We start from the raw sequence: 21,096 nt of genomic DNA, 5'->3' as shown, positions 1-21,096 counted from the left end.
CTTAACCGACTGAGCCACCCAGGCGCCCCTGTCCTTGTCTTTTTTTAATGGTACATTTCTTTTGGAAGTAGTATTTGGGATGTCAGATGTACCTTTTGCTTTGAGTAATCTGTACGGCTGTACATTTTGAAAACTTGTTTTAGAACCAGGTAAAATGGAAATATCAATGATAGAAATAGAGTCTCAGTTCCTTTAAAAGAAAAAGCCAACCAAACATTGAAATGATGGTAAAGTCATGAGGAGTGGTGGATGAACCCAACCATGAAAAAGCAAGCTGATTCTCTTGGGTTGGCATATGATTTCCTCAATTTAGACGTGTCAATTTCTTCGTAAAAAGGGATAAAGCTCTCCCTTATCTCTGGCTTTAAACCCAGAGGACTGATGAGCAGCTCCCCACAGCGTGCTCAGTGACCCAGCACTGTTGGTGACTCTGTGCCTTCTTACTGATTTGGTCAGGGGAAGAGCCCAGTCCCCGTGTCAACTGCATTGAAGCCCCACTATTAATCTACACATGACTACCTTGTCCGGTGATACTTAACATCTCAGCTAAAGCAATCTCAGCAACAGGGAGAAGAGGCGTCCGAATCATTTACTTCCTTAGGCTCATGTTATTTATCTGGACCTGCACCTGGTATCCAAATGAAAAGCAAGGCTTTCTTTGTGTTGAGAAACATTCTTACGAGGCACTTACTCAAAAGCAAGTTTATTGATAAAAATTTCTGGGTCTCCCCAGGGCTGACAATGAAATGGTATTCTATGTAAATTACACAGAGTCTACTCTTCCTTCCTTTTGGGAAAATAAACAATTCTTTGTGCAATTGGAGGGTGCTTTCTGGAGCTCCAGTAGCCTTCTTTTCCTCTATCTACGTTTGCTTATACCAAGTGTGTTCTGTGAATGTGGTGGATGACTTCTCTTTAAAAAAAAAAAGTCTCAGAGCAATCTTAGATCCTCACAGATCAACAGCTTACACAGAAGACCCAGAGAAATGAGACACTGGGGCCATGAAGCAAGGAGACAGTGGGGCAACCAGTCACAGATGGACAGAGCATTACGAGATTATGCTGTGTGACAAAGTTGCTGCATTCCCGCAGGAGCTCCATAGGTCTAAGGCCAGATGGGATAATTTGTCTTACCCCATGACCCAGACTGTGGAATGTAACAAACACATTTTCTAGCTGGCTTCAGGCCAAATCATATCTCCTGCTTTTTTCATGTAGACTAGAGTATGCATTTCACAGTCTGGCTCTAAATCATCAAAGCAGGTAGATACTTGAGCAGTGACTCGTGTGTTCGAGAACACCTCACACATCCTCTAAAGTCATAAAACAAAAGTGGATTTGGTGGAGCATGGTCCCAAATGGATGACAGGGCCTCTCTGTTAGAAAAGTTCTGAACTTGCCAGGGGGTTCAAAATGCTATTTAACTTCACTGTGGTCACAGAGAACTTGGTACCGGTCATTCAATTTGAGAACTTCAAGAAGCCTAGGGAAGTCACAAAATCTGGTCTATTCCCTAGAGCCATGTAGTTGTAGCACTGAGTGAGAGCCCCGCAGAAACATGGGGAGGTGGAATTTCACAATGGGAAGTCAGAATTATCTCAGCTTTTGCAAGTCAAGGAGAAGCTAGAGGGTGAGGGAGTCCTTGTGTTTGTGGATAACTCCTATTGACAGAAAAAGTCCATGACCCCAGCCTTGGTCTGTTTCCCAAGGTAGCTCTCAGACACTAGAAATCAAGCACATGACAGCTCATCTCAGTTTACTCCTGTCAGAAGCCAAAGCAGCTCTCACCAAATTCCAAAGGACTGAGAGACTCTGCTGAAGAGGTCACTGATGACATTTCCCGTTCAAGGATGTGAAGACGTGTATTGTCAGGTTGGTAATACTCCCCACATTGATCTATAAACTCAATCCTCATTAAATCCACAGTGTTTCTTCACGGGAATTGGCATGTTGGCCCTCAAATTCATAGAGAAGTTCAAAGGACCCAGGATAGCCCAAGCAATCTTGAAAAAGAAGACCGAAGTTGGAGGACTCACACTTCTCACATTTTAAAACTTTCTACAGAATTATAATAATCCAAACAGCATGGTGCTGACATAAGGATAGACACACATATCAATGTAATAGAAGTGAGAGTCCAGACATAAATACTCTCACATTTATGGCCACTGCTTTTTGGCAAGGGTATCAAGATGGTGAGGGTGGGGCAAGGGAAGAATGACCTTCTCAACACATGATGCTGGACCAACTGGATATCAGCATGCAAAAGAACAAAGTTGGACCCTCACCTCACACCATATATAAAAACAAACTCAAAATGGATCAAAGACCTAAATGTTAAAGCTAAAACTCTGAAATGCTTAGAAGAATACACAGGCACGAATCTTTGTGACCTTGGACTAGACAATGGTTTCTTAGACTTGACACCAAAAGCACGAGGAACAAAAGAAAAAACACAGACAAGCTGAACTTCATCACAATAAAAACTTTTCTATGGAAACAGACAGCATGAAGAAAGTGAAAAAGTAACACACAGAATGGGTATATTTGCAAATCTGATAAGGAATATCTGATAAGGAATATATAGATAGAATAGGTAAAGAAATATTACAACTTGGGGTGCCTGGGTGGCTCAGTCAGTTGAGCATCTGACTTCCAGCTCAGGTCATGATCTTGCGGTTTGTGGGTTCGAGCCCTGCGTCGGGCTCTGTGTGACAGCTCAGAGCCTGGAGTCTGCTGCAGATTCGTGTCTCCTTCTCTCTCTCTGCGCCTCCCCCAATTGTTCTCTCTCTCTCTCTCTCTCTCTCTCTCTCTCTCAAAAATGAATGTTAAAAAAAATTTTTAAAGAAATATTATGACTCAACTATAAAAAGACAAATGACCCAATGAAAAAATGAGCAAAGTATGTGAATAGACATTTTTACAAAGAAAATATACAGATGGCCGAAATGAAATCCAAAGATGCTTAACATCATCACCTATTAGGGAAATGCAAATCAAAAATTCAATGAATTAACATTTCACACCACTAGGATGGCTTTAATCAAAAAGACAGATAATAAAAAGTTTTGGTGAGTATACAGGAACCTCACATAACTGGTGGGAATGTAAAACAGAGCAGCTGCTTTGAAAAACAGTGTAGCAATTCCTCAAAAAGTTAAACTTAGAGTTATCACACAACCCAGCAATTCCACCCCCGAATACATACCAACTATACACACATCCAGACAAAAACTTGTACTATGTTCATAACAGCATTATCCAAAATAGCCAAAAAGTGGAAACAACTCAAATGTCCATCACAGATGAATGTGCAAATAAAATGTGGTCTGCCCATACCATGGAATATTAGCCAGCACCCAAAAGGAATGAAAGAATGATAATATGCTCCAAAACGAATGAACCTTGAAAACAAGCCAAGAGAAGGAAGCTAGTCACCAAAGACCACATATTCCATGAATCCATACAGTATCGGAAGAGGCAAATCTATGGAGACAGAAAGTAGATTAGTGGTTGCCTAGGGTATGGAGAAGGGAGATAAGGTTGCCTAGTGGTGAGTTGGGGGTAAATGGAAAATGACTTTTAGTGAGTATTAATGGGGTTTCTTTATGAATTGATGAAAATCTTCTAAAAATGATAGTGATGATGGTCGTACAATTCTTTGAACATATGAAAAGCCAATGAATTATACAATTTAAATAGGTGAATTCTATGGTATATCTTTCTGTCTCTGCCTCTCTCTCTCTCTCCATATACATATATACACATGTAAACACACACACACACGAAGAGGTTGCTGCTTATCAGCACTTATCACCAGGTCCTGTCATATAATTCTCAGAAGTCCTCATCCATGCTCAGAATCAATCTCCACCTAACTGCCTCTTCCCCAGCACTTTCTGGAAGAAGTTGTGCATGGCAGAGGGTGCAGTAATTAAGAGAGCTGGAGATGCACTGGAAAAGCAATGGTGCAAATCCTGTCTCTCACATTTACTGACCCTGCAGCCTTGATCAAGCCACTCAACTTCTCGGTGCCTCAGTTTCTTTGTCTGTAAAAAAGACAGAAAAATATTTTCTACCTCACAGAGCTGCTGCGAGCCTGCAGTAAGCATTCAAAAAACGTTACGTATTGTTTCTTCGTTCTTTCTTTTATGCATTTTTGCTAAAAGGTAAGACCACCCTGACTCCATAATTTCCTAAATGTCACATCTCGGGTATGGATGCAAAAGACTCTCCTCTGAAAGGTCCACGTTCTCAAAATATGAACCATCACTAAAAGGGGCACTGGCTTGTTACTACCAATTTCTCTTTTAGAGGACAAGTTAAGAAACCATGTTGGAAGGTACTGAAGAATCACCAATACGGAGATAGTTCTGCCCTACAAGTCTCCCTCTCTTCTCTAAATATAGATACAAATATATTTAGATACAAACACAACATATACAAACATACACACACACACACACACACACACACACACACACACACACAGATGACTTCGAATGAGAATTCTGAAAAGAGAGTTTTGGTTCATCTAACTACCTCTGGTCCCTAGTTTCCCAGCACTTCACTCTCAAATGGCACATTAGCAATCAACATTTTATTTTACTTTCAGAAGAAATGCTCACAAATACACCCAGTTCATTCATCCCAATGTTCAATAATTTTCTTGGTGCCCTCCCATTTGTAATTTTCCTAAATAAGCTTTTAAAATTCTGCTCACACTTTAGGATTTTGTTTTCATTTTTGTGTTTTTTTTTTTAATTTTTTAACGTTTATTTATTTTTGAGACAGAGAGAGACAGAGCATGAACGGGGGAGGGGCAGAGAGAGGGAGACACAGAATCTGAAACAGGCTCCAGGCTCTGAGCTGTCAGCACAGAGCCCGACGCGGGGCTCGAACTCACGGACCGTGAGGTCATGATCTGAGCCGCAGTCGGACGCTTAACCGACCAACCCACCCAGGCGCCCCTCATTTTTGTTTTTAAAAATAGGCTTGACTTGATGTAAGAAACAGAAAAGCAAGATCTCTCTTTGCTTGGGCATTTAGTTTCCTCTCCCGAGTCTGTTGATCACGAGCAAAAACGTCGTTCTTTTTCCAAGTCCACTGTTAGTTTGGTAAACTTCCTGTCTAGAACCATGAAGCCATATTAATAAGGAGAAACTTCCGCCTTTTGGTCACAAAACGGACACTCAATCATATTAGGAAATTTATGACTTAAGAATTATTATAAGAAAAAGGAAGTTTTAAAGCTTTCGTGTCTAGCAATGAATATTTTAATACTTGCAGGTTAACCATATTAATATTAATACTTAACATTCTTGCCTCACCAAGGTGAACTTAGTTATATTCTTGTGGTTTATTTCAATCGTTCTTTCCTCAAAGTTCAAAAATACCACAGAAGCCTTGATAAACCCTTCACAGCAAAAACATTTTCCCCTCTTGCTGCCCTGAATTCTAACAGTTGGATCTTCAAATGAGGTTCAAGAGAATTGCCCCTATATGTTTCAACAAGAAGTCATCTGGGGTGCCTGGGTGGCTCAGTCGGTTAAGTGCCCAAGTTCAGCTCAGGTCATGATCTCGTGGTTTGGGAGTTTGAGCCCCGTGTCAGGCTCTCTGCTTTCAGCACAGAGCCTGGAGCCTTCTTCAGATTCTGTGTCTCCCTCTCTCTCTGCCCCTCCCAGGCTCACACTCTATCTCTCTTTCTCTCTCAAAAATAAAACAAAAACAACAACAACAAAAAAAGAAATCATTCTCAGATTACAGATTAATTTGGTCTTCTTGGGTAAAACTGTGGCAGTTGACTGGAGACTTTACCCTTTTTCCTTCTCTGAAAAGCTGACCCGTGTGCATTTCTGGAAAGTAGCAAGGGAGAGCACCAGGTGTAACTGGCATGTTTCCCGATTCAAGTAGCGGTCCTCGGCTCACCTGACCATCCAGGGAGGCAGCGGCAGTGGCCCGTGGTGGAGTGGCAGCCGTCCGCATGGCTACAGTCACAGCGCTCCGCACAGTTCAGCCCATACGTGCCGTCCTGCATGGGAGACAGCAATGAGGTCATGGAAATCCACAGGGAGAGACGACAGGGACCTCACTCAGCGACTTCAGATCCAGGATCTCCTTTCCTAAACACCTCTCAGCAGCATGCATTATAATCACCTCTTCCCGTGTCTTCTCAGCCCCCCAAATGGAGGAGGCAGTGTTTTAAAGTCACTCAAACTGTAGTTTTTGTCCAACAAAATCATGGTCGGTCCTATGAATGATGAAACCAACTATGCCACTAGGCTGATGGGCACATATGCAAATACATGTAAACATGCTAATTAATTAACAGAATCTTTTTATCTTATCCTAAGCCACCACCCATAAAAATATTTTCTTTTGGGGCACCTGGGTGGCTCAGTCAGCTAAATGCCTGACTTCGGCTCAGGTCATGATCTCAAGGTTCGTGGGTTCGAGCCCCGCATTGGGCTCTGTGCTGACAGCTCAGAGCCTGGAGCCTGCTTTGGCTTCTACGTCTCCCTCTCTCTCTGCCCCTCTCCCACTCATGTTCTGTCTCTCTCTCAAAAATAAAAAAAAATTAAAAAAACATTAAAAAAATTTTAAAAATTTTTTTCTTTTGCTCCTAGAGATTTTTATACAGTAGTTCAGTGTTCCCTATAAGGCATGCTACTTGATGGTGGAAAGGGAGGACACTGACTCACATAAAGAAGCTCTAAACTTAAAAGGAAATTGGGACTCCTGGGGGGCTTAGTCAGTTAGGCATCCAACTCTTGGTCATGATCTCTTGGTCATGACTCTTGGTCATGGAGGTCATGATCTCACAGTTCATGAGTTTGAGCCCCCCATCAGGTTCTATGCTGGCTCCACGGAGCCTGCTTGGGATTCACTCTCTCCCTCTCTCCATGCCTCCCTCTCTGCCCTTCCCCTGCTTGTATGTGCACACACACCCCCTCAAAATAAATAAATGAGCATTTAAAAATAAAGAAATAAAATTAAAAGAAAATCATAGTGCTAGTTGAATTAAGTTCATTTCCATAAACTGCCAAGGTGATACCAAGAACCGTAAGGAGAAGTGAAAATCTTCTGTTACTTTTCCTAATTAATGTCCTCTTCTCCGTGAAGAAGTCTAAACAACCCATGTATTCTGATTCCATCTAATAGAAGGCTGGAGTACTTGTTGGCAAATATTCCTCCCTGGTCTATTCCCAGGCCTTATAGTTTTCACAAGCGCATCAGTTTGGGTCCAACAGAGACAAAACTCTTTGTGGACGTGACCAGTTAGCCCATGGGAGGAATATGGACAGCTTTGCCTATACAAGCCCCGCCCTTTCAGGCCAGATCCTGATAAACGGAGGAAGGATACCATAAACCTTCAGGGAATTCACCATTACCAAGGGCGAGGAACCTGAGAACCAGCATAAAACAGGCTGTGGGTGTCTGAACGCATAATCATTTGTCTAGGGTTTACTAAAATAAAAATTAGGCCCCACTAATGTTTTCTGGGGCTCCACGGCATTTAGTTTTGCCACCATATGGGCCACTTAAACCACCATCAGCTTCCACTGAATTTTCTAATGCATCTAATATATTTAAAAAAAAAAAAAAAAGGACAAGATTATGCCAGGGGCTTTGCTCTCTTTGTCTATAATCAGACTGGGAGCGAAAGGTACTCTCAAGCCCATCTCAGAGCACGGATAATTTGTTCACTGGTGGATGAGAGGCAGCAAAGCTAACTTCACTTTGTCCTAGGGGGTTGGAGGGCAAGGAATAGCCCAGGGTGGGATGCTCTCTAGTTGGGAAATGGGTTGTACTTGATGAGGGGGAAGCCCAGGGGAAAAGCAGCTCCCAGCGCCAGGGGCCCACTTCAGGGGTGGGGCATGGTATCATCTCGCCATCTCTCCCGGAGGCAGAGAACACACATCACTGAGAAAATGCTTAATGGCTCAGGAGGAAAAAAAATGAAGAAGAAAGAGTAATGAAAAAGAGGGCAAAGAAACGGGCCAAGGGCTTCAGAGGAAGAAAGAGAAATCGGCCTGTTACTGCGGAACGTGTGTCCTGTGCGCAGCCTCTGCCTGCCTGCGGTAGACAGAGCGGGGGATTTCTAACTATGAGTACCTCTAAAGTAGGTCAAGGGAGCAGAGTCAGCATCGAACAAGGCAAATCTTTGGAGCTGTTAGTGACTCTGGACACACTTATGTTAGCAGACGGTTGTTTCTAAACCTTTCACCACCTTGACAAGCATTTCTGTGACTCCGGTCAGCACCCCCTTTCAATCCCCTGCCGCTTTCCACCCCAGAGGCGGGAGGATTTCCATGATAATGGAAACACAATATTGGGGGAGTTGACAGGTATACGCTGGGTGTTTGACAAACGCTGTTGACTGGCTGCCACAAAAAAATGGGTAGATGAGAATGGAGAAAACAAGAAAGGGCGGTGGGGGTGGGGGTGGGAACCAGGGCAGAGATGAAGGAAAAGAAGGGAGTGATTCTCGCAGAGCCACCTAACTGATTTCCACGTCTGCCCCTTTTCCAACCGTACGGCCCAGGTGAGTTCAAAGACCTCAATTCTTCTAATAGTTTCATTGGGTTCACACTCGCACATGGGAAATCAGGAAAACTGCAACCACGAGCCAACACTCCGCAGGCCTCCGAGCTGGGGCGCTGGTTCAGTCGTACCTGGCAGGGAAGTTCACATTTCTCCCCGCGCCATCCGGGTGCACACGTGCACGTCCCGTCCAGGGTGTTGCAGGCCCCGCCGTTGAGGCACTGGCAGGTTAAGTTACAGCTGAAGCCCCACGTACCGCTGGGACAGCTGATGGAGCAGTCCACCCCGTGCCAGCCTGCCACGACAAGAACGCCAGAGCATGGAGCAAACACAAGCAGCGGGGAGTGTGGACGAGCCTCTGCAAGCCACGTTTCCCTGTAGACATGTTGGAGGTGCACAGCAGGGTCCCCAGCACAGAGAGCCGTGGCCCTGCCATGTACAGCCTCCATCGGCAATGACCGCGGTACCCAGAATCCACCTTTGCTGTATGATGGGTCAAGGATGCCAACACCAAGAAGTGCCATGGGGCTACTGGGAGAAGATACGGAGTGGGGGAGCCTGTGAAGTGCAGTGATGCATAATGCACAATGCTGAGTGTTTTTCCAGTTGAGAAAGCGAAATATTTACATGGGAGGGTAAAGGAAGGTTAGCGTTTGAAAGAGCAACCTCATCTTTAAAGCAAACGCCAGTAACCAATGAACAGTGAGCACCCAGGACCCTGGCTGTTGCAGCAACAACAGTTAGACACGGTTTGGCCCTCGCATAACATTGGAGCTTGGCTGCATGTCTTGTTGTGACTCTGGGCCCGTCAATTTAGGGGTGTGGATACATGTCTACTTGCTCACTTTTACCCAAAGCACAGAGACTCCCAGACTTCTGGAGCTGGCGGCAACCTCAGAGATATTATATGAACCCCTTCTCTTGGCTCAGAGAATTAAGAGAGCCCACCCTGGACAAGGGGCTGGCTCAGCTTAGAGGCTGAATGTTGGCACGGCTGAAGCCAGAACCCGAGTCAAGGTTTCTTCCCCGTGACTTTCAGAGGTACCAGGATAAGGATCAGCTAAAAGACTCATTCACCCACTTACCTGCCTTGCAAGTACAAGACCCGTCCACAGGTGAGCAGACAGCATCATTTTTACAACCACAGGGAGAGGAACAGTTAATCCCATAGGTTCCCAGCGGGCATGGGATAGAGCAGTCAATTCCCTAGACAGGCACGGATAGGAAAACGCAATTATACTGAATGAAATATGGCCAACACAAATAAACAAAAATACCTCTTGACAATGCTAATTATAATCCCTCTCTAATTTTAACACTTGTGTTTTTTAAAATTGCAAAATGCCACCAGTATGCAAATTTTAAAGCTTCAAGGGCAATGCCAGCTTGCCTGTTTAGGATACAGTTATTAAATAGGGGCTGTTATTAAATAGAAAAAAGCCTGCTGCCTTCATTAGCTTCCTTTCCTAGCAAATACAAACCCCTTTGTCCTGGCTCAGACGAGCAGATATAGCACAATAAACTACAAATTACAGTCAATAAATAAATATGCATAAATATAAATTATACACTAAATGGCATAGCGCCCTACACTTCTTTGTATAACGTGCAATATGATTAGCGGGTGAAGCAAAGCATCAGAACATACCCTCCGCCTACAGCATGATTCAATTTATTATCTGACAATAAGCCTGAAACACAGAAGTGGGCTATCAAGGATGCCCGGAGGTCATCTCCTCTCAAAACAGAAGAGACTTAACGCAAGGCTAATTCAGGGCTCCAGCAAAGAATACTGACATAGGTTAAAAAACCTGGAAAGATCCTCTCAACTCTGAGGCTTTATCACTTACTCACTCCACATTATATGCTCTAGAATAATCACCAATGTCTTCATTGGTTAATACTGTCCTCTTTCAAATGGGAGAAAATACTCAAGGCCATTTCCTTTAAAACAAAGATTCCTAACGCGTAGCTAAGAAATCCTAGAAACTAGGCAAAATTCTGCTCTATTGGCACACAGGCATATATATGTGCAAGGTCTAGACTCTCAAAGGCACTGAAAAACTTACAAAGTGCTAACCATCACATGCAAATACACAATAAATACTAACTCGATACATTCTGTGCCTTCAAATTGCACGAGGTTAAGACAAAAGCCATTAACAATAGTATATACCCTACTTGGAAAAGTCATTCCTTTGTTGTCTATCTAACGTAGTAAAAGAATAGTGTAAGGAAACAAATAGTTATGTAAGGAATAATTAAAATACAGCCATATATATATGACATATATTAAGCCATGACATATATTAAGGAAATCATTAATATCAATGCTACATTTATAGCTTTACCTGCTCTCCCATCATTATTCTAAGGGAATGACTTATGTTTCTTATCAGTACTTCTCTCTTTACTCTCTTTCTTGCTAATGATGTGACCGATTTTAGCACCTTTGTTTGTACGTCAGAAAAGGTCACATACGGTATATGGTATCAGTATGCTCCACGTCGTACCCCTCGGCTCCTCCCTCCAGAGCCACTCACTTTGAATCCCGGGGCACAGGTGCACTTTCCAGTCACACTGTCACAGTCAGCCCCATTTTGGCAGCTGCAGATCTGTTGGCAAGCTTCCCCGAAGAATCCAGGGGAACATGTTTCATTACAGTAGAGTCCTGACCAGCCCGGCTTGCAGGCACACTCTCCAGACATGGGGTGACAGCTGAGAGACACGGATGAAAGGAGAAAGTCACTCCCGGGTAAACATGACACCCAAGGCCCATGCAAATGTCGCCTTAGCCATGAGCAATTCAGGGGTGGGTGATTCCATGCACAGTAATTTAAATTTCATTCCCAGGCTTGCTATGATTGAATTAATTGGCTGAAACCCGATTGGTACCGCAGAAATGTTGCGTGAAATCGGCATCACGCTCTAACAGGAAGACGATCACAACCACATCCTTTTGTCTGGAACTCACTGTGATTTTCATAAACTGAAAGCGCTAATTCGGCGAGAGGTCAACTAGATGAGAAGGCTTCAAGAATGACTCCGTCCAATGAACAATACCAAATCAGTGAAGCAGGGTGATGGCCGAGGGACTCCAAAAGCAGTGGACTGGTCGGCCTGTTTCCTCTCTCGTTTCCCTGTACCTGGTGGTGGCGCAGCTGTCCCTACCTGAAGCAGCAGCTGCTTTGACAGGCCAGGGGGCCAGCTGTCACTCCAGAGCAAATGGACACATCAGCTGCGCCGAGAGGCAGGCGTTGGTGAGGCTGACACAATAGGGCGCTCTGTGGCATGCAAAACACATGTGCTTCTCACCACAGGAGAATCTCAACCATCAAACAGGCTCCACTCACAATTGAAACACTGTTTGTTAAAGACGGTCTTCCTCCCCCCGGTGGAGATAAACCCCCTCCCATTAATGAGCGCCAACAACAGAACCCACTGTCTCATCCAGACATTTGGTAAGTGACTCTCATCTGAAGACAACCCATAGATTTTCCACTCTTAGAAAGAATGATCTGCTGGGAGAGAGGAAGGCTGAGATGTAACTCCAGCTAGAAAGGTTTGAGTGTCAAGTCAAGGTTTGAGTGTCAAGGTCTTACTTAGACCTCCTCAGATCTACTTATCTGCCCCTTATCCTTGAGCAAACACCGGGCACCGTCATCTCAAACTTAGCATGTCAAATACCGAGTCTGTTCTTCCCTCTCTTCATTCCCCAGGGTTTACTCTCAATCACCTCACCGGAACAACGGCACCACCAGCCAGTCAGTTGTTTAAAGCAGAACCTCAGAGTTATTCCTGGTAACCCCTCCCTCATTCCACTTATCTACTTCATCACTAGAACCCAATACCCTGCCTCCACCATCATCTCTCCCTCCTCCCCGTCACCATGCTACCCGAAGCCACGGCCATCTAGCTTTGAAAATTGGGAGAGCCTTATGCCTTCTAACACCAGCATTCACTCATGCCTTGTCACCCAAAAAAGTAGATGCTATCCTATCATTCTTGTTAAAACTCTTCAAAAACTCCCACTACACTTAGAACAAAATCTATGCTAACATGGCTCAAGTGACTGTGTCATTTATTGTCTAAACCAGGACATTTTCTTTTTTTTTTTTTTAATTTTTTTTTTCAACGTTTATTTATTTTTGGGACAGAGAGAGACAGAGCATGAACGGGGGAGGGGCAGAGAGAGAGGGAGACACAGAATCGGAAACAGGCTCCAGGCTCTGAGCCATCAGCCCAGAGCCTGATGCGGGGCTCGAACTCACAGACTGCGAGATCGTGACCTGGCTGAAGTCGGACGCTTAACTGACTGCGCCACCCAGGCGCCCCTAAACCAGGACATTTTCAAGAGTGAAGAGGGAATTCTTCATAATTACGTTAAGAGAACAGTCCCTAATGCAAACAGTCCCTGTGGCCCTAGAAATAAGATCACCCTAAATACAGCCCACAGGTCATTGTTATCTGGCCACTGCCTACTTCCCCAACCTCTTCTTTAGTCATTATTCTCTTTTTATTACTACACTTAACTGCAATGGATTTCTTTTCACTGATAAAAGCATTGAGTGTTGGGGTGCCTGGGTGGCTCAGTCAGTTGAATGTCTGACGAGCTCAGGTCATGATCTCATGGTTCGTGGGTTCAAGCCCCGTGTCAGGCTCTGTGCTGACAGCTCGGAGCCTGGAGCTTGCTTCGGATTCTGTGCCTAAATCTCTCTCTGCCCCTCCCTTGCTTGTTCTCTCCCTCTCTCTTTCGAAAATAAACACTAAAAAATCATTAAAAAAAAAAAAAAAAGCACTGAGCGTTGCCAATGTAAAGCCATCACGCCATCACGTGGGCTGTTTATTCCATATGACTAGAGTACCATTTCCCCTTTCTCTGCCTGGCCCTCTCCATTCGACCCATGTCTTCCTTCCCCTCTACACTGGGGGTTCCCTGAGGGCAAGAATCAAGCATGTTTTATTATCTGTCCCCAGCCCACAGTGGGTGCACAGCAAATACTGATTAAGTGAGTGAAAATGTCTTGGCTGAGGGGTAGTGGGATCTGACTGTGAATTCTTGCTTTCCTATATGGATCTACTTCCCCCATATCTCCGAGTCATCCAGCAGTACTGAATGATAATCTGCACACCTGCACTGAAAGGCAAGATTCACCCTAGAATTAGGTTTTAAAACATCAACGTTGTGGCTGAAAGGGAACCACCATGAATTTCAGGGAATACTCACTTACGTGACATTTATGATGACACTGTAAATCAATGCATAGGCCAGCAGCTAGCATTTACCGAGTCCTGGATAGGAGCTAACATCATGCTCCACAATCCATGTGCATTATTTCGTTTAATACCTAAAGATAATAAAACTACTCTACGTGTTGGGTATGCACCCACTTTGTAAATAAGGCAACAGGGACCTGGAAAGAGTAATTTGTTCAAAGCCCAGCACAGGTAGAGCAGAATCAAAACCGAACCCAGATTTATTTGTTTTTAAATCAAAGAAAAAGTTGGGTAGCAACCTGCTAGGTGGGCTACTTATGGAAAAAAAAAATGGCTAAAATTTAGGATTTAGCACAGATCAATGGGACAGCAGGAGCAATAAAAGCCTGTATTGTGCAAAAGCAGGGACAAATTTAAATTAAAGCTTCATAAAGTTCTGACAAGTGAGAAAAGGAAAAGAAATATTTCAAGCCATGGATTGGTTGAAGTCGTTGACGTTATTTCAACATACTGTTACAAGGACATCTTTTTGTAGAAACTATTACTTTACATTGAAAAGTAGAAAGTCATATTCATGGGATAGACATAAATGTTAAATGAAATAGATTATCTGGGGACAGGGAATTGAACTAAGCTACAGGCAGACACAGAAATTGATATTCAATGCCCCCTAGTGAGTATTAGTTCAGCACACTGGTTCTCAGATTGATTGACACCGAAATTAGTATTCTGTAATTTGTAATTAGATGTAGGAAGCCAGAGCACTTTGGAGGCATTTGATGGGTTCTCAGGCAGGCAGCTTAATTGGTAATGAGATTTACGTGCTGATGTTAGTGCGGCAGACTGGAGGCTGCTATCCGTTTTCTTTCTACAGAACAGATTGCTTTGTGTATCTGAAAATAGGATTATACATGTATAGGAATACCTATCATTTCATCACATATGTAACTAGATACAAATGCTCTGGTAAAACTTTCAGTTTCACAGCAAATTATTACAAGGGTCCAATACAATATTGGCTAAAATAGAATGAGTCCTTGAACTTCCTTTTATTCATTTCCTTAGATGTTATTAATGCTCAAATGTAATGACAATTATGTGGCATTTGCAAATAGGCACATCCTGATTGCCCACAGCTATTAAAAGTCCTTATTAATAAGACCTAATATACATATCCCGTGGGGAATCTTAATAAATTTCAAATTTTATTTTCCGGTTCAAAATCATTTCCACCATAAAAGCTAGTTTTCAGCTGAAAAGTCCAGGCCACAGCGAATGTCTTAAGGCTCTATAATAGGGCTATACCTGAAAACAGAAATGTCACTCATAAATAGATTTAAATTAGTTTCAACCCTATGATAGACTGCAAAAATAACAATGGCCACACATTCTTCACCAACTCCTCCTATCAGTTGAAACTGTAGTTGGTGTAGTCCTGTTTTGACTAGAGGGATGTTAGCAAATATGAGATAACCAAAGGTTTGAAAAGTGTTTGCACGTTGGGGCCTCTTCCACCTCTTTTTGCTTTTGGAAGCCAGGCATTATGAAAGAAAGCCAAGGTTAAGGTGCTAGCTGCTGAAGACATGTGGTTCAGGCACCCATCAACCAGCCAAATGGTAGACAAGTGAGGGGGGAATTCTAGAACCAATCAACCTCTACTTGATCTGCCGGCTGAATACCAGGAGAAAAGCAGAAGGACCACCAAGATGTGCCCAGCTCAAATAGTCAAGCAAAAAATCAACTGCTGGGATGCCTGGGTGGCTCTGTCGGTTAAGCGCCCGAGTCTTGATTTCAGCTCAGGACATCATCCCAGAGTTGTGGAATCCATCCCCACATCAGGCTCTGCACTGACAGCACGGAGCCTGCTTGGGATTCTCCCTCCCTTCCTCTGCCCCTCTCCCCCACTAGCTTGCTCGCTCTCTCTCTCTCCCTCTCTCTGTCTCTCTGTCTCTCTGTCTCTCTCTCTCTCTCTCTCTCTCTCTCTCACACACACACACACACACACACACACACACACATTTAAATGGTAAAATGAACAAGCTAGATTTTTAATTAATACAAAGATTCTATATCTCTTGGTTCAGAGGAACCTTGGGTTTCCAGGAAACGCATTTTCACTCGCCAACTGTTTACTTAACCTTGTCACGTAAAGAGTGGCAACATTTTCCAATGAAGAAACCAAAGTTGATTAAAGCAGCTTGCAAAGTTGCTTGAGATACATTATGAATGCCCTTCTTTGATATGTCCCACTAAAATGTATTCCAAATATTCTCTCTCTCTCCCTCGTTTGCTCCCTTATAGTACAAAGTCTGCTTTTTCGTTCCTAACAATGGTTTAAAGAAGAGACCAACCGCACACTTCTATTTACATTTACCTTTTCTGCATTTGAGATTTGAGGTGGCCACAAGTTACTTTTCTGGAGCATAAACGAAGTAACAGCTGTGCAGAATTCAAATAAGTAATTCTTGTAACATTTGAACTGCTATATAATGCACTACATTTTTGTCAGACCGAGCTTTTCTGGCAGTCTGCAAAGGAGACCCAGAATCTAAGTGATAAGTATGTGGTCCTTGGGGGAGGGAGAGGAAGAAATGGGGTAGAAAGATGTTTTCAGGGGTAGGCAAGGAACACTACGGTGGGTGGGATCATGGTTTCCTGTTCTTAAATTCTTCGAGAACGTTTTGAGCTAAAAGGCCCCTGTGAGTCCTATGTCAGAGTAATCAATTCTGAAAACATATTTCACATGTGACAGCCACATGCGAAACACTTTTACGAAACTTCCACTGGTACCCTTCTTTTCTACACAGATGTGCTGTCATGTCAAAGATGCTGCAGTGAGAACCATTTTTGGGATACTTTTACGTACTACACTGGGCTTAACTCATGTCTTTCATTGCATCTTTGCTTCTAAGGGAATGTCACAGAATCCCCCTCTTAGGGAAACATTCTACGAACCTCAGCAAATTTAATTTTTGGCAATGGCCATCGATGGAGAATAGAATTTGATATCCACCCAAGAGCCTCTACCAGTTTGAGCACTTCCGGCCTGGACTGTCACCCACTAAGTAAAGAATTCTTCCACTCACTTAGCGGCTCCTCCCCAGAATGATGCAGAGGCAGGAAGGGTCTCAGCGTGGGCATCCCCCTGTCAATCTCTCCTTCCAAAGAGTGGTCACTGCAGTTCAAACTGTAATAGGACACATCCTTCCAGGGGCAGCTAACCCTCACCTATGAGTGTTATCCAGGTGGCAGGGACACCGCTTGTCACACTTGATGCCATACAGCCCTTCTGGACACAGACGTGCCTCGCAACGCTCGCCAGCAAAGCCTGCTTCGCAGAGGCACGAACCGCTCACGTGATAACATTTCCCTCCATTGACACATTGGCAGGTCTCCGCACAGCCAACTCCGTAGGTGCCAACGGGACACTCGTCCTGGCACCTGTCAAGCAGGAGGCGAGAGCAGAAGACAGATTAGTCAGTGCCGTGTAAAAATACACAGTCCATTCTGATAGGCTTTGTGATGTATAAACTGAACCTGCTTTTCACATTTGATACATTGTTTTCGCGACAGTCCCGTTACAGGTATAAAAGCAGTAACCTGAATCACTCTGGCTACAGATAGTATTAACAGCAGTATGAGTCTGTTCAAAGGAATAACAAAAACGAAACCAAAATAAAATTATGAACTTGCCACAGGAAGAACATTTTTTACCTCGTGCTTGCTAAAGACATATAGATATAGACACAGATACAGATATATCACTTGAGGAGATACCGAAAACGGGAGAAGAGTAATTGCCCAAATTAGGAAATTAAAATATTGAAATAGATGCTTTCCCCATTTTAACGATAAAACTTTGTGGCATATTTCAAACAATGTTAATTCTCTTGGCTTTCACGGTGGCATCAGTATTTAATCTCAGCCATGTGTCTGCTCTTTTCAAAGCTGAATGACAATAATTGCCCCTCATTTAGAAAGTTATGCCTTTAATAAACACAGTCCTCTTTAGATCCAGGGAAGTCAGAGCTATACCTATCAGGTTTCCTTGATTCCACCTGGGGAAATCTTGCCAGGAGATTTAGAGACTCACGGAGTTTCCTAGCACAAATTTTTTGCAAAGTGGGGTATCGTCCTCCGTAAGAAGGGTTGACCAACAGCAAGGAAAAAATACCCGGTCCCCCAAATTGACTTTATCTTGTAAATAATAACATTAAAGTCTGGTCCTACAGGAAGGACAGGGTCTGGATAAGTTGGATCAGGTGGGAAGCCAAGTTTCTTTGTGACCTGGCAAGGTGACTTCACGGAGCCTCCCGAAACAGAAGGAGCACTTCCTGCCAAGGGAGAGTGAGATGGGGTCTCGTCCAGCCAAGTGCCGGCCATAAGTAGGGTACACTTTGTGGATATCAGCAGACACTTCCCATGTGGCTCTCATGTCATGCCGGAACCACGGTCAAAAAGGTAGGTCAGCACTGCATTTTTTTAGACCAGTATAATGCCAACAGCAAGTTCAAAATGATGAATTCAAGGATACCTAAAGGCACTGGCAAAGGGGCTGAAAAGCAAACATTTTCCACAAGGTTTGCTTATGTTTTATGGGGCGTGATTAGTAACAATACCAAGACTGGCTGGGATTCTATTTAAGAGTAGAAGATCAATCTCCAGATCCCTTTGACACTTTTCTGGTCAGGCCTGGCTCTAGCATGTATTTCATGAGACAGAGAAGAGGAAAGGAGCCTCTGGTAAACTTGGTTTCACCTGACTCTTAAGACCATCTTTAGGTATGTTTGTCAAGAGGCAAAATCTTCAGATCAGCTGCTCAACAGATCATTAGCAAAGTTCTGTAGTAACTATCATTTAGCATAAAATCAGATGTGTGTCTTAAGGTTACCCAGGAGTATACCTATTTTTAGACCAGAGTATTTTTAAAGGGTACTCTATTTTTAACTTGTAAGAAGCTTTAATAAGCCAAGTCACTTAGTTTATTCCTTAAAGATGTAAACTTTAGAGAAAGAAATGCTGAAGTACAGTAATTTGGCCTCGTCATGGCTCGGCTGAAGGATGGCAAGACAACTATGCAACCTGTTCATCCAGATCTTCCTGCAATTCAGTCCCCAAAAGATAAAGATAAACAAGGTGAAATAACATTGCTTCCTCTCTCTTATATGGATTTGAAAACTAACCAAAATGTGAAGCTTTGGGATCCATGATTTTAACTTAGTAAAAAGCTTAGCTCTAAAAGCGGGTGAACTGAGTATAGATCGGAAGCCTGGAAAAAAACGTCTGTCCACTGACAAATGACAGGGAAACAGTGTGTATATTTCATCCTATCTTGGCAGAGACTTCCTTTTCTTTGGGAAAACAAAATCCATAATAACTGGTCCTGGACCATATTTACCCTTCTAAGCTATAATAAAACATAGTACTAGTTTGTATTATAAATGGCAAAAAGCCATTTGAATTTTACTTACTGAAGTAGCCATATGTAAAGCTCACTTCATAGTCTCCTTTCTTTTTCATCAATGTTGCACTTGTAAGAGAATCCTGTGAATAACAGTTATGTCTATTTCCATCTACTAAACCAAGGTGGTACGGTACCTTCCTAAAGTAGACATTTTCCATCTTTGGAAATAAAAGCAATCACGAGGTAGCTTATACCTTTTGGGTTAGCAGAGTTAAAAGTCTTTGTCAACCAGACTTATCTCCCTTTTTGGCCCCTTTATCTAAAAGAAGCATCATTCTCAATGAATTTCATGCCCTTAATGTTGTTTTTGTGGTCCCAGGCAGAACAATGGGGGAAAAAAAACTGTCTTAGGAATTAGTAAAAGAGGTAATAGATGTTCTTAGGAGAGACAGCAGAGAGGCTGATAAAGATATAGCAATAAATAGTGGCCACAGCAGAAATATAGAAATTTGGAGTTTATACATTCTTTCATTTTTTAAAATATTTTTTAACGTTTATTTATTTTTGAGACAGAGAGAGACAGAGGATAAATGGGGAGGGTCAGAAAGAGAGACAGACACAGAATCCAGGGCAGGCTCCATCCAGGCTCTGAGCTGTCAGCACAGAGCCCGACACGGGGCTCGAACTCACAGACCGTGAGATCATGACCTGAGCCGAAGTCGGTTGCTCAACCGACTGAGCCACCCAAGTGCCCCTTTAATTATTTTTAATGTTTATTTATTTTTTGACAGAGAGAGAGAGACAGAGCAGAGACAGAGGGAGATACAGAATCCAAAGCAGGCTCTAGGCTCTGAGCTGTAAACACAGAGCACGACATGGGGCTCTAACTCACAAACCATGAGATCATGACCTGAGCCGAAGTCGGACGCTTAACCGACTGAGCCATCCAGGCGCCCCTCATTTTTGTTTTTGAATGATGCTCTGGGATTGGAAAAAAATGGATAAGCTTTAAGTAGAGATAATAAAATACAACCCCAATTCCCAAACCAATGAAGGTCACAGGCTTATTTTAATACCGTTTTGATTATTATATTGCATCTTGTTACAAATGGATGGAAAAGGAAGTGAGTTAGCATATAAGGGGTGGCAGCTCCTTTCTGCCTGGTCCTTTTGAGCACGTTACCTCCCTAGGGGGCTTGGAATAATTGGGCCAAACCATGATTTCGTGGGAAAGAATCGCATTCCTCATTAAATCTGGGATCGATGGATCAGCTGCCTGCCTTTCAAGCATCTGGAACTACTGCTCTGGGGGAAATATAAAAAGTGCTGGAAAACAGCCAAGTTTTCCACAATCCTAGATACCAGAAAGTTCCCCCATTGGAGACCAAAGCCGCATCCCCCTCCCCCCCAGCCCAATTCCTGTCTGTAATTTCTGACTTTACCTCCTCTGACCCACATTCCTTCTTCACTTGCAGGTTAATAGGGAACACAGGCATGGCCAGACAATCCTGGCTTCACCTTAACAGAGAGCCGAACTGAGGCACAGATCTCTCCATGCAGCTCTTAATGAAGCACCAGTTACAGGAAAGGACCCCAAAGGTCTGAGCGATTCCATGGTGACCCACTAGCATGAAGAACACTCTTTTAACCCCTTCAAAAGAATTTGCATGAGAATCTGGAAACCACCAGATGGTAGGATATCTTTCTAGAAGCAGACATGTTCTATCTGGAAAATAAAAGCAATCATGACGTAGCTTATACCTTTCAGGTTAGCGGAGTTAAAAGTCTTTGTCAAACAGACTTAGCTCCATTTGGGGGATATAAGGGATATATAGATAGATAGATATAGATGATATAGATGATATAGATGATATAGATATAGATATATAGATATAGATATAGATATAGATATAGATATAGATATAGATATA

The 21,096-nt window shown here is 43.2% G+C and overlaps 1 protein-coding gene across 2 annotated transcripts in view; it reads right to left on the bottom strand.

Moving 5' to 3' along the window:
- Positions 1-21,096, bottom strand: part of MEGF10 (multiple EGF like domains 10) — a 180,070-nt gene that overhangs the window by 36,823 nt on the left and 122,151 nt on the right. For both annotated transcript variants that reach the window (XM_040444369.1, XM_040444370.1), the window contains 5 exons: positions 16,990-17,202; positions 11,088-11,262; positions 9,630-9,750; positions 8,676-8,839; positions 5,929-6,031 (listed from right to left, as the gene is read on the bottom strand). In XM_040444369.1, coding sequence (XP_040300303.1) covers positions 5,929-6,031; positions 8,676-8,839; positions 9,630-9,750; positions 11,088-11,262; positions 16,990-17,202 — 776 coding nt within the window. The remainder of the gene's footprint in view (positions 1-5,928; positions 6,032-8,675; positions 8,840-9,629; positions 9,751-11,087; positions 11,263-16,989; positions 17,203-21,096) is intronic.

The sequence above is a fragment of the Herpailurus yagouaroundi genome, unplaced genomic scaffold (genome assembly GCF_014898765.1).
Source record: "Herpailurus yagouaroundi ecotype Mexico unplaced genomic scaffold, PumYag 192, whole genome shotgun sequence".
NCBI lineage: Eukaryota > Metazoa > Chordata > Mammalia > Carnivora > Felidae > Herpailurus > Herpailurus yagouaroundi.
Note: the sequence above shows the minus strand (reverse complement) of the source record. Positions and strands in the feature narration are given on the sequence as shown.